The sequence below is a fragment of the Phalaenopsis equestris genome, unplaced genomic scaffold (genome assembly GCF_001263595.1).
Source record: "Phalaenopsis equestris unplaced genomic scaffold, ASM126359v1 Scaffold000875, whole genome shotgun sequence".
Lineage (NCBI taxonomy): Eukaryota > Viridiplantae > Streptophyta > Magnoliopsida > Asparagales > Orchidaceae > Phalaenopsis > Phalaenopsis equestris.
The window spans coordinates 24516-38772 of NW_018165315.1; the positions used below are offsets into that span (position 1 = coordinate 24516).

Below are 14257 nucleotides of genomic sequence, written 5' to 3' on the forward strand. Positions count from 1 at the left end.
ATATATATAATATATATATATAGAGAGAGAGAAGTAGATGGATAATAGATAAATGTGAAAAAGGTTAAAATTGAATTATAACCAAAAGCACTAATTAAGTTGTTTAAAGATACTAAGACATTAGTATATGGTTAATCTACTAAAAAACTAATTATGTCGATTCCGTTAATGATTAGTCCCCACATTGTTCTCAAAATCATAGCTCGAGGAGAACACTAATGTCGGCTTAGAAACGTCAAACAAAAAAAACAGACTCTTTGGGCAAAACAATCTCTTCATGAATTCTACCACTCGAGCCCTTCTCCCTCACAGTAAGCCATCCTTCCTCCTCCTCCTCTGGCAAAGTATTCGCCCAATCCGGCCTCTTTTCAGTGGCCAATCCTCTCATCATCTCTCTCACCGCATCTAAAATCGAAAATGAATCCAGTTGTTTCAAAGTTCTCGGAGGAGTAAGTGGAATTACTGAATTGGCCAATGAGTAACCAAATTGACTTTTTGGCTTTGGGTGCAAAACAGAGCAAGACATGGCTTCCGCTTTTGATTCAAATTCTGAAGAGGAGGTAGTGGCGAATGGGTGCGTTAATAACATTTCTGCAGTCCAGCGTTTGTTGGGATCTTTTTGGAAGCAACAACGAAGGAAATCTTTACCCTCCTCCGACATCTCTTGAGGGATCTCCGGCAACTCATCGCTGCACCCGATTCGAAACAACAGAGGCCAAATTCCATAATCAGAATCCTCGACGTCACGCCAAGGTAGCCTGCCGGAAGCCATTTCGGACACCGAGCATCCTAAAGCCCAAATGTCCACTGCCGTGTTGTACTCATTCCTTGAAGCAGATTCAGGAGCCACGTACAACGGCGTTCCCTTTATGTATCCCTTGGTGGATTCATCTCCCGTCCTCGTCGCAAGACCGAAATCGGCGATCTTCGCTTCTCCGTCGACAATTAATTAAGATGTTAAGATGTTATCGGGTTTTATGTCACAGTGAACATATCCCATGTTGTGGATGTGTTGAAGACCCAAGAGGATGGAACGAACATAGCGGCGGATGGTTGGTTCCGGTATGGTAGGGCACCGAAAATGCAGCCTCCGACGGCGTATTCAAGGAAAAGGTTGTACATTAGTTCGCCGGAGATGTCGGTGGTGATGTCATGTCCAAAGCAGCGGATAATTTGAGGACATCCCTTCAGGTCTTTGAGTACAACCTCTTCACGTTGGAGAAGCGTGGAAGAAGTGAGACTAGTGGATTTGACGGCGAATGCGGCGGAGGGGAAGCTACGGTGGAATGCAACGTAGACTGCAGCGGAGCTTCCTTGTCCGATGGCAGCGCCCCTCACCCAATCCATCTTCCTATATTATCTCCACAGGTGAAGGCAAAAGACCGTTAAAATGTTTTATTTTTTTTTGGAAAGCATGGAGATATGTGGAGAAAGACGGCCGCCTTTATAAGTGAGCGGTAGAATTCAGATCCAAATCAGGACCCGATATCAATTGTTCTTGGCAAATGGTTGGCTCACAGAGGGCATCTTAAATTTGATTAAAATAAGATACACTATTTCCTTAATTTTCCAAATATAGAACTAAATTCATAATAAAACTGGCTTTTATTTGTTTTTAATCTCTCTCACTCTTTCTATTAATAACTTTTAAAAATTTTAGGGATTTAAATTAATAACACTTACATTAAAATTCGCAGCATGAATTATTATTATTACTATTATTATTTTGTGTGGATAAAATTCAACGAAAATTGTATTTAAAAAAAAAATTCAAATATGTTGCTATATTTAAACACATTATATATATGTTGCCATATATAAATACATGATAATTGAGTAGGATGTGCTAAAATCTTCAAACAAAAAGTTGAGATATGTTGCCATATTTAACTTTCCATGCATAATGTTATTTTCCGGCCAAGCTATAAGAATATTCCTTTCAATTTTCTAGGACAGCTCTAAATAATTTTCTTAATGAGAAAAAATTCTCTTGATTTAATATAGAATTTAAAAATGAATAATAATTGAACTTAATTATCCTTTGTCTGTAATTTAATTACATTGGATGGAAATCTACATGCCATTAAAATATTAAATATTTTTTGTTTTTATTTACTTAAATAAAATAAAAAATTCATTATTATTAAATTTTGGAGTACATACATTCATACCATACAAGACTTGTCTATTTATATATCTATTCTAAACATTCATATTTACATCTATACCAAAATTCATTAGCATCACATCAAAATAACAATCATTATCTTTTAAAAAATGAAATAAAACTTTTTATACAAAAGTTTTAGATGTGTTATAAAATTAATAGGCTTACGTATCAAATTTTGGGTGGCATATGTAAATACATGAGAATTCTGTGGAGACATCAAAAAAGGACATGCAAAAATTCTATTTTGTTAAGAGAACATAATACTCACTGGTCAGTGCGACTACACAAGTATTTACATATCTACCACCTAAACTTTAAATTTTATAGTATGCTTTTACAAGAGGTGTTACATTTTTTAAAATTTTTATAGGAGAGTGCTATTTTTAAACTAATACGAAATATTTGATAAATTTAAACATCAAAGTTTAGGTATTATATATGTAAATGCAAGAATTGTGTGGCATATATGTAAAAATCATTTTTAGAGCAGCAAGAGAGTTGACACGTGGGCCAGCAAATAGCTACATGTCACGGACAAAAAGTTTCACATCGGCTAGGTGTAGAGCCGATAAACAATATTTAAGTCCTGGGCTGCCCACCACTCCGAAGAGCTCTTTTGGGAAGTGACAGGTGGTATCAGAGCAAATTACTGCCTGTCAGGTGTGTGGACTCTCCATGGTCCAGTGGGACCCTCGGTGGAGTCGATCTATGACGAGGAAGTCACGTGATTGAGTGAAGGAGAATGTCACGGATAAAAGTCTCACATCGGCTATGTGTTGGACCGAAAAGCAGTATTTATGTCTTGGGCTGCCCACCACTCTGAAGAGCTTTTTTGGGAGGTGAGATACAGTTCTGAATATTTTGGAACCAGGACAACTTTAGAAGAATATATAAATATTTGCAAATGTATCATGTTTTTTAGGCATTGTCCTACCATCAAATTATACTTGTAACAACTTCAATCTGATGCAGGTAATTCAGGACCTAATACGCACCGTGCTAGGGGAAAAATTTGCCAATGTAAGGCGTACACAGCGGTACGAATATAATGAGGTTATATTCGCATTATATCGGCATTATATTCGCGTTATATTCCCTGTAACTTTCATGTAACTTCCATATAACCTATATGTAATCTACAGATGTGTGAAAACAGAAGCACGAAACTTATTTGTAAGTTCTATGTGTGAAAACAGAAGCACAAAACTTATTTGTAAGTTCAGGTATGTTACAGGTAGGTTATATGGATGTTACATCGAGGTTACAGGCTGTGAATATAACCTTCATTATGTACGCAGCGCTGCGTACGTCTTACATACGCAACCCCCGTGCTATGCAGAGGATAACAATAAAATAATGATGAGCCTCACCGATACAAATGCCCCATAAAATTATCTTATAAAGACATTTAAACCCAAAAAAATGAACAACACCATCTATGCTATCGTTGAAACCATATTGATGATGATTGACTTGATATGATAAGACAAGCTTATGCTACCATGAAGCTAAAATTCATTACAAATTTCTACAAGAAAAATTGAGGATAGATTTTGAACGTTTTGCCCCAAAAATATTGTGTTGTGTGTTGCGCATGAATGTTCATTAGAAGCTTGTGCAAATTTAATATCACTCATATATTAGATTTTATATGATGGAGATTTACATACATACCACTTAATTCTTAAGTATATACTTATGTAACACCTGAACTTCAATTTTTACATGCATGCCACCCTACCTATGCTTTCAAAGATGCATTTCACCCTTTAAAAGTTAAAATGGTGGTATTTTTTATTTGATATAAATGTATAAATTAAAGTTTAGGTGTTAGATAGATATGGAAGTACAAAGGCATTGGGTGGTATATATGTAAATGCCCCTTTATATAATATATAGATTAGGGGCATTTACGTACTTACAACCCAATTTTTATGAACTAATATATCTAACACCTAAATTTTACTTTAACATTAATATAGATTTAGTAAAGAGAATTTCCCTTGATTTTATAGTGAAGAGATTTTGCATACATACCACTCAAACTCTTAACATATCGTCAAAAAAACTATAATCAATATCTTTGTTTGATTCAGCTTTTTTGATTCTTTGTAAGAAATCTTAGAAAGAGTTCATGGTAAATACTGAAATTTAGTATGGCTTCTTCAGTTCATCTCGATTCATAAAATCAAGGGAAATTTACATACAAAATTTGGAAATGCTTAGGTGTTAGATCTGTAGATTGGGAAATGTCTTTTGCAGTTGAAGTTGGCTTGATAAATCCCATTTTTGAGCCAAAATTAATCAAATCCTCTTAAATACAATATTTATCTCAGTTAGCATTTAGAAGCCTTTACTAGGTGCTGATGGAATTTGACATAAATCCTCCTTAAAGCCGCCAACCAAATCTAAAATTGTTTAAGTTTGGTTAAAAAAAGTCTTAGAAGGGACATTTACATACATGCCACCTAATTCCTATGTATTTACATGTCTTAACGTCTAAACTATAGCTTTTACATTTATACCACCCAAATCTTTCACATTAGTACAGGGTTAATCTGCCAAAAAAAACTAATTCTGCTTATTCCGTTAATGATTTACCCCCACATTGTTCTCAGAATCAGAGCTCAAGAAGAACACCAATCGCGGCTTAGCTTTCAGCAAATGAACCTAAAGCATAAAAAATGGACTCTTCCGGTAGAACAATCTCTTCTTCAAATCTACCACTCGAGCACTTCTCCCTCGCAGTAAGCCAAAAAACTAAGGAAATCCTTACCCTTTTGACATCTCTAGGGGTAACTCCGGCAACTCGTCGCTTAATGCGATTCGAAATAACAGATGCCAAATTCCATAGTCAGAATTCTCACGTTGCTCAAAGGTAGCCGACTCGAAGCCATTTTCGACACCGAGCATCCTAAAGCCCAAATGTTCGCCGCCGCATTGTACTCATTTCTTGCAGCAGATTCAGGAGCCACATACAGTGGCGTTCCCCTTATGTATGCCTTGGTGGATTCCTTTCCCGCTCTTATCGCAAGACCAAAGTCGGCGATCTTCGCTTCTTCGTCGACGATTAAGATGTTATCAGGTTTAATGTCCTTAAATCATCCTCTTGCTTCTGCAACACTTGAGATGCCAAATTTTGATAGTCAGAATCCTCGACGTCGAGCCAAGGTAGCCTGCGGGAAGCCATGTCGGACACCGAGCATCCTAATGCCCAAATGTCCACCGCCGCGTTGTATTCATTTCTTGAAGCAGATTCAGGAGCCACCTACAGCGATGTTCCCCTTATGTATCCCTTGGTGGATTCTTCTCCCGCCATCGTCGCAAGACCGAAATTGGCGATCATCGCTTCTCCGTCGACAATTAAGATGTTATCGGGTTTTATGTCACAATGAACATATCCCATGTTGTGGATGTGTTGAAGACCGAAGAGGATGGAACAAACATAGCGGCGGATGGTTGGCTCCGGTAGGGCATCGAAAATACAGCCTCCGGTGGCATATTCAAGGAAAAATTTGTAGATTGGTTCGCCGAGGTGTCGGTGGTGATATCGTGGCCGAAGAAGAGGATGATTTGAGGACATCCCTCCAGATCTGTGAGTACAGCCTCTTCGCGTTGGAGAAGCATGAAAAAAGAGAGACTAGTGGATTTGACGGCAAATATGACGGAGGGGAAGTTATGGTGGAATGCAAGATAGACTACGATGGAGCTTTCTAGTCCAATGGTGGCGCCTCTCACCCTATCCATCCTCCAATATTGTCTCCTCAAGTGTGGCAGAGGACAAGACGGTTAGCCTTATTTATTTATTTTTTTGGAAAGCATCAACATCCAACATGTGGAGAAAGAGCAGCTTTCTTAAGTGCGCTGTAGGATTAGGATCTTGACGCAGCACGCGGGAAAAGCTATCATAGATTATATTAAAATAAAATTCACTATTTTCGTATATTTCCAAATGTAGGACTCATTTTATAATAAAACTTTCTTTTATTTGTTTTTATTCTCTCTCACTCTCTCTATTAATAACTGTTTAAAATTTTAGGGATTTAAATTAATAACACTTAAAATATTAAAATTTACAGCATAAAATTAATTATGGTGAAAAGTCTTTGTTTCAAGAATTGAATTTTATTTATTTTTCTTATAATTGGAACTCATATGTTAACAACACTTTCATATGATGAAATGTATATTTTGATACAATATTTAAGATTTTGAATCATATAAATATTCAAATGGATGGGCAATGATAGATGCTAAAATGGATGGGCAATGATAGATGCTAAAATGGATGAGCAATGATATCATTGCCCATCCATTTTAGCTCGCACTTAGTTGACAGCAATTTTCAATCTCTTCAAGTATAAAGAATATATTAACATCTATTAGATCCTCAATAATATCACATTTCTCTTCTGCCAACTCTCAAAATGCGTCGACAACTATTATAATAAATATATTCTAAAACAAACAAGGCACGTGCGGCGTCAAAATTTATTGATCATTTTGTGCTTGGATAAGTTTAAACCTTTGCTCTTCTTAATATTTGAAATTACTATAAATATAATTATTAAATTAAAAATAAAATTAGTTTTGAAATGTTATTAACTATTTACTTTTGAGAGGGCCTAATTTTTAATATCTTTAATGAAATTAAGATGTTTAGTAAAAATCTAAGAGTGATGAGTGATAACAAAAACAAGTTAGTTCAGGGAATTATAAAACCTGCAAGGAGACATAACAGAATATATAGTACATTGAGATTATTACCTAGCCCATAATTGAGGTATGAGCTGGTTTCTTATTCAAAATGATGTTGGATATCAATGTGTTTTGTCATAGAATGCTTTATCAGTTTTTTTTCATCGTGCATATTGCACTGATGTTGTTACATGTCATTGGTATCCTATCTACTTGAAGTTTCAAAACCATAGAACCATAAGAACTAAGCAACGGAGCTCTTATTCGCAATGTATTCTGCTCTAGCAGTGGATAGTGTGATTAAGTTGTAGTTTTCTGTTTGTCAGGATATTAATGAATGTTTTATAAATTGACATGTACTAGATCTACTCTTCCTATTAGCTAGTTTATAACCAACAAAATTGGCATCTAAGTTTCCAATAAAATAAAATGATGTGCTATCCTTAGGATATTAAATTCGTAGTTGGTGCACCCAACAAGATGATCTGTGTTGAGCTAAAAATGCACATAGAAGCACACACTGAATATGATATCAAATCTTTTTTGAAAGTAGTATGCAATAATGATCCAATCACTCTTTAATATGAATTTATTTTGACTTAATTTTACAGTCGTAACTTTGTCATGCTATGTATTTCAGTTCACTGGGGTATTTGCACTCTTATACCCTTTTATGTCAAATTTAAAAATTAATTACTTTGTATACTTGGTTTAACATAGACAAATCTTATTCTTCCCTCATTCACCTTCTTAAATTATATAGAATAACATCAAAAAATATATATACATTAAGATATCAATTCTTCTTTTTTTCATAAATATTATCGGTTTTTTTAACTAAATTTATTTAAAACAAATTTTATTTAGTTTGTTTAACTAGGCTTTAACAGCTTGCTTCAAATAGTGTAATATCTTTTAAAATTAACACATTATTATAATAATTAGATCTCTCAAATCTAATAGGTTGCTTTACCAAATATATTCCTAAAGATTATTCCAATAAGATGAGCTCTCTTCGCTTCAAACTGATATTCAAAAGCAAGTAATTGCCACATGGCAGTTACCGGGTGCTCTTGTCCTCTCAAAATCAATTCATTTTATCTGATTAAACTCTTTTTCAGCCAATCTAGCTTTGTTCATAATCTTTGAGTCAAAATCATTTAATCTATCTCTTATATCCAGTTGTATTCATATTACACACCATTTCTTATAAACTTATTTAGTAGTACTTCAACTACTATGGCCGGCTCAATCAATAAAATGTACGCAGTCATAATTACACTAATCGTAATAAAATATGTAGATGAATCACTCCATATATCTTCTTGATAATGATTGGAGGCATACCTCCATTTGTCAAGAGGATCTTCAGTTTTTTTTGTTCTTTTCAAATTGGGAATTTTAGCATCTCCATGATTTCTATACAAATTTGGCCATAGTTATGTAATTTATCAAATATACTATCTGTGGACTGTACAACTACTAAACTCCTTTTCATTGAGAATCTTTATGACTATTCAATGGTTGAATATCTTAAAAATATGATCTGATTTGACATGGCATCAAAATTTCCTAAAATTGATTTTTTTTTGTTAATCAAATTAAAAAATCTACATCTAAACACATAAATGTGATATATTTAATGTAATATTTTTTAGTATCTCATATGGCGTTTTATTTAATTTAGGGTAGATATTTACACTATTCAACATGTAGTATGTCGTCTATCTGACTTAAAATGCTTCAAATATGATAATACTTTATGATCATTAAAGACAACTTAATTAGGTAGTCTCAACTTAATTTTTTTTGCACTACTATATTTTATTGGGGGTGTTCTTGATACAAAAATATTGTGCAATCCTCGGCTTCTTAGTAAAGTTATTAAATTTCTCATTTTTAAGTTCTCCATCATGATCACTACATAGTTCAAGTAAGGTGTCTTATGTTCCCATAAATTTACATAATAAGTCTAAAGTTTATCAAAAAACTCATTTTTATGTTTAAAACCAGATGAAAGTGAATTAGGTATCATTAACAATTACAATATATGACTTCTCACCTAAACTAATTTGATTAGATTTGTTGATTTTATTAATAACAAGCACATAAATATTACTAATATACCAACCTTCTAAAATAGCTCTTTAATTTAATTTAAAGAAGTTAATTGAACATAAAATATTATAATAAATATTTTAATTCATCTACCAAAAGGATCTTCTATTGTGAAGCACTTTTGCTTGCTAAAATTACTAATACATTAAAGTTTTTATTTGTTTTTAAGTATTATTGCCAAGAGAGATTTTGCCACCCTAAACCATAAACCCTGAGATTATTTCACTTTATCAATACCTTTATGTGTTATACCTAGCCTATTATATAAAGATCTATGTATATTTATATTTATATATAAACGCAAAAAACAACAGTAGCAATAAATACATAAAATAATGTATTTATGCTAATGTGGGAGATTCATTAACTAGAAAAGAAATTACAACATTCTAATGTAGGGGAGACCTAAAGTATCCCCTACCAAAAGTAAAGAAAGAGAAGGACTTGGAATTTTGCTATTTACAATTTCATCTGTAAGATTTCCTTGTTTTGCAAGCCAATGGGCAGGATTATTTCCTTCTCTAGGAATATAAGAGTGTATGGCATGGATGGAAGCCTAAAGAGATTTGATTTGCTGAACCAATGTGTCAAGTGCCAAGGTGGCTCAGTCTGGTTCATTAAAATCTGGATTAGTATTTGAGAGTTTGATTCTATGTGGAGATGGTGCCAATTTTGTTGAACTGAAATGAGGAGAACACAATAAAAAACAATGGTTTCAAGTTCAAGTGCATCTTATTCCAAAGTTGGATATTGGAAATAAAATAGACAATTGTCCAAAGAATTTCTAAAGACACCACTAATTCCTGCATCTTCATGGAGAAAGTTACCATCAATATTGACTTTGATCCAAGGATGGAAGGATTTATGCCAATACACCTTGAAGACTAGAGGATTGGAGTTCATTGAGTGAATAGTGGCCATATCATTGCATATACTAAAAAAATGTGTTATATGAGTTTCAAATGGTAGAATAGGCAATGGTTTGCCACTTGATGAGTAGTAAGTTTCCTGTATTCGTATGTAGCTTTATTGTTGGCCATTCAGCAAACCAGGCAACAATGCAAAGAATAGGGGAGAGCTTGGCAGCCTCCCAATCTAGCCAGCTAGAGGTAAAATGATCCTAGCTAAGGGCAACAGTGTTAATTGAGAGGTGGCTAGTTATGAATCTCTTAGTGGCTTTGACATAAGAGCAACTGAAGAACAAATGATCCATAGTTTCTTCATCTTGCTAACATAACATAAACCAAGAAAGGCACCTTAAACATTTGAGCTCAGTATGTAATCAGTTGGTAATAATTTTAATAACAAACTTCAGAAGAAGAAAGACATAGATGGTGAAAGCAATTTGTTTCAGATATGATCACTCCAACTAACATTTTCTAAGTTATAAAAAGCTTGGTATATGTAGGCATAAGACAAAGCTCTTATGCCTACATATACCAAGCTTTGGGAATTCGTCTTCTTTATAATGATTTTCTCTTTTGAATATGTCAAAGGGAATTGTCACCTTCAAATTCATCTGATTGGTATTCAATAAGGTGTTAAGAATTCTACTACACCACTAATTTTTCTCCCAACAATAACCAACTTTGTGGTTGAGATTTGTGATGTTGGGTTAATGTTTGAGGAGCTTTCCATCAAAAACAAAATTATTAAAAAAAATTAATCAAAAATTAATTTATCCTTCACCCAATTCCCAAAATAATAGCTCTTCTAACTCTCAATAAATTAGGCCATATTTTAGAGTCCCCTACTTTGTGAGTAACTAATGTTGGATGTACCTGTTCGAAATATTTGCCCCACTTGAACCTAAAAAAAATTAATTTGTCCTCCACCCAATTCCCAAAATAGTAGCTCTTCAGCTCGAGATCTAACTCTCAATAAATTAGACCATATTTTAGAGTCCCCCACTTTGTGAGTAACTAATGTTGGATGTACCTGTTCGAAATATTTGCCCCACTTGAACCTAACCCAAAGAGAATCCACTTGTACTAATTTAATCTAGAGTTTGCAGAAATTGATGGTTTTGAGATGCTACAAGATCTTGAAGCCCAAACCACCAGTAGTGGAAGGCTTGCAAAGTTTCTTCCAACTAGCCCAATGCATCTATCTTCTTTGATCTATGACCCGACCTGCAATGACGCAAAAATTTATTTCCAAATAATGGAAAAAAATTTGGCCAAATTTATATTTAGCAACTAGTGTGCAAAATCAATATACATGAAAATTTAGAATTTATGATTAATAGTTTACACACTAGGGTGTTGACCTCACTTTTGGTTAAGGTCTAGTTTTTTCCTCTTTAGTGGCCTAGTGTATAACTATAGGACTTTCTTGTTGACTATTCCCAGAGGACTAAAAAGGAACCTCACCATTAAAAATTTCAAACTCTTCTCTGCTCAACTTGAAGTTCCACATATTATTCCTAACCTCTAGCACTTAGTAGGTGGGGTCAGTATGGGGGAGCTCAAGATGAGTCCCCATAGGACTACTTGGCCTTAGGGTCAACCATCTAGTGGTGTGGTCATGGTTGTCTCACCCACTCACTGTCACATTATACTTCCACTCACTACCTTAAGCCTAAGCCTGCCTAACTTTGACCCCTTAACCCTTTTGGAGACCCATGTAGATGGTCCCCTAAACCCACTAGCCCTAGGCTAGGGTTTACTTAAGACCAGTACATGGAGGACCCAAAAGTAGAGGATTCCATTGGTGCAAGGTTCAAGTAGGGTGATTGAAACCCCAATATAACAAAATCTCTAACTTAGTCTTTTGACCCAAATCTACCCAAGTTACCAAAATACCTTTCATTTGGCAAAAATTACCAAAATACCCTTGGTGACCTAAATTGTCCCAAAACCTCCAAAATCACTTCAAATATCCCTAAAATCAATTTGAAACATTCCATTGAGCTCAATTTGACCAATTTTGGCCAAAAACTCCAAATTGCCTTTAAAGGCCCAATTACCCTAATTCACCCCCAATGTCCACCAATTTGATCTTAATTTCACCCAATTGCAATTCTAAACTAAAATTCATCTTGTCCAAGTTTGATTTAAACCAAATCTATGTCCAATTGACCCACATTTGAATTTGATTTCAACCTAAATAAAAAGCCCCAATTTGACCCAAAATCAATATCTAATTCAATTGAACACCAAATCTATCCAATTACCACTATTTTGCATCATAAGCTCTTCAAAATATTTCCAAATATCAAATTCAACCTTCAATTGGCTTTGTTAAAGCCTCAATTTTACTCAAAACTAACTTGGACCAAAACCCCCAATTTTGCCCCAAATTGGCCATGTCCCTAAATTCAACCAAATTGAACCCCATAGCCCAAAAATTTCTACTCAATTGATATCCAAAACTCTTCATGACAATCCTTAGGACCACTTTGAACCATCAATCGGGCCTTGACCAAACTCTAGTCTAACTCAAACCTAAGTTTAACCTAACATCCCCAAAATTGACCAAATGTCCAAATTCCTTCAAATTGAACCTCCAAACCAATTAAAGATCACTCCAAAACTTTTCTAAACCCTTTATGACAATCATTTACACTATGTTGCTCAAATAGTTGAGTACTATGTCATGGTTAGCCCAACCTAAACCCAAATTCAAGCTAATTTGACCCAAATTGAACCCATGCACCAAAATTGACCAAGCCATGCCAAATTGATCAACTCAAGGACTCTAAAACCACTATATGGACTTTAGTTCTATATGGACTTTAGTGACCAGGCTAGACCCACTTAGCCCACCCTATACTATATGGACTTTAGTGACCAAGCTAGACCCACTTAGCCCACCCTAGCCGAGCCATGGAACAAAGGTCCCCTAAATTAAGGGATTTGTTTCTTAAATTGCTTAAGACAAAGAGATTTTTGATAAAAACCATTACCAACCCAAATTAATTGCTGTGACAGGTTCTCCTGAGGTCCCTGAGCCACCTGAGCACTTCCCCTGCTCTGGCTAGCCGCCCTAGTTGCCGGAGGAGCCAAAACTGGGAGGCCCCATGCCTTAATCTAAACCCAATTACACCCATCCAAGCTGGTCAGCTCCAATTTGTCTTTGGCATTTTTCTACCCTCCACCTAAGCACCCAATTGCACCTAAATTAGAGCTCTGAGCTCCACCCTTGGCCCTTCTATTTACATTATCTCCTCCATGGCCAAAATAGGAACTAGTCAATTTACTTAGGGAGACTCTGTCCAATTGCTTTGAGACACTCTCCAAGAACTCCCAAACTCAAGCCCACCATTTCCCCCCTTTGGATTCCTCTATGAGAGCTCAATTTTGAGTTCAAAATTCAGGGAAAACCAAGACATATTTCCCCACACCTCCACAGTCCACAAAACTCCAATTAACTCTGCACACACCATACTCTAAGTGAGAGGAGTTGATTCCCCACAAAAGCCTCATCACAAAGAGCCTCTAGCATAAACTTTGATCAACATCTGAAATTGACTTTGGTCGAACTTGACGAAAGGAAGATATGTTGAGATTTTCATACTTATTTTATACTATTTTTAATGATATTGTACTTTAAAGAAAGATATTTTTGATGTTTTGTTGCAGGAATGATGAATTAGGGTCATTGGAGCAAAAAGATGCAAAAAGGAGCGAATTTGGAGCAAAAAGGACCAAAATGTGGAGATTTGAACTTCCCGAGAGTCCAGGCAATTGATTTTAAAGTCTCCTCGACGACACCATCGACGCCGCCGACGGCGAGTTTTTCCCGAGGCTACAGGACAAAATCTCCAGAAGGCCCCCGACGGCGGCATCAACGACCGACAACGAGCTCGGTGGTTATGCCTACTCAAGCTTTTGATGAGGCCAAATTTTGAAGGGATGCTTAGGAAACTCATGGGAAAGCTCATCCACAACTTTAAAAGAAGATTTTGGCCAAAAATTGGAAAGGTCCGGGATGTTATAAAGGTCCTTTAGAAGAAGGAGGCTATTTGAGAGATTGTAGGAGTGGATGGAAAGTGAGAGATTTCTTTCTTCTTGCTACTTCAAAGAGGAATTCTGTGTGCTGTAAAGAAAGGAAGAGATTCAGAGGAACTTCGCGGAGTGTTCTTAGGGAGAAATTAGATATAAGTTTTTTACTTATTGTAGTTTGTATGACTTCGATTTTATATATGCATTCTGAGTTTTGTTGTGTTTTTCCTATGAGATCTGAATAGTTTTCTCTGTCTTTCTCCTTGTATTGAGATTTGTGAAATGTTTATTTGAATTGGTGAAGCCATGAAAATGTTTAAGAAAT

The 14257-nt window shown here is 35.3% G+C and overlaps 1 protein-coding gene across 1 annotated transcript; it reads right to left on the bottom strand.

Moving 5' to 3' along the window:
* Window positions 1-235: 235 nt before the first annotated feature.
* On the bottom strand, window positions 236-1347 carry LOC110032037 (mitogen-activated protein kinase kinase kinase YODA-like). Its single transcript, XM_020735542.1, has 2 exons — window positions 1021-1347; window positions 236-925 (listed from the first exon to the last, which is right to left on the bottom strand). The coding sequence occupies exons 1-2, from the start codon at window positions 1345-1347 to the stop codon at window positions 236-238; spliced, it is 1017 nt and encodes a 338-aa protein (XP_020591201.1).
* Window positions 1348-14257: the final 12910 nt, after the last annotated feature.

Coding starts and splice junctions, on each gene's coding strand:
- LOC110032037 (XM_020735542.1), bottom strand. CDS start 1,347: ATGGATTGGGTGAGGGGCGCTGCCATCGGACAAGGAAGCTCCGCTGCA. Junction 926..1,020: donor TGTTCGTTCCATCCTCTTGG/GTCTTCAACACA, acceptor GGAGAAGCGAAG/ATCGCCGATTTCGGTCTTGC.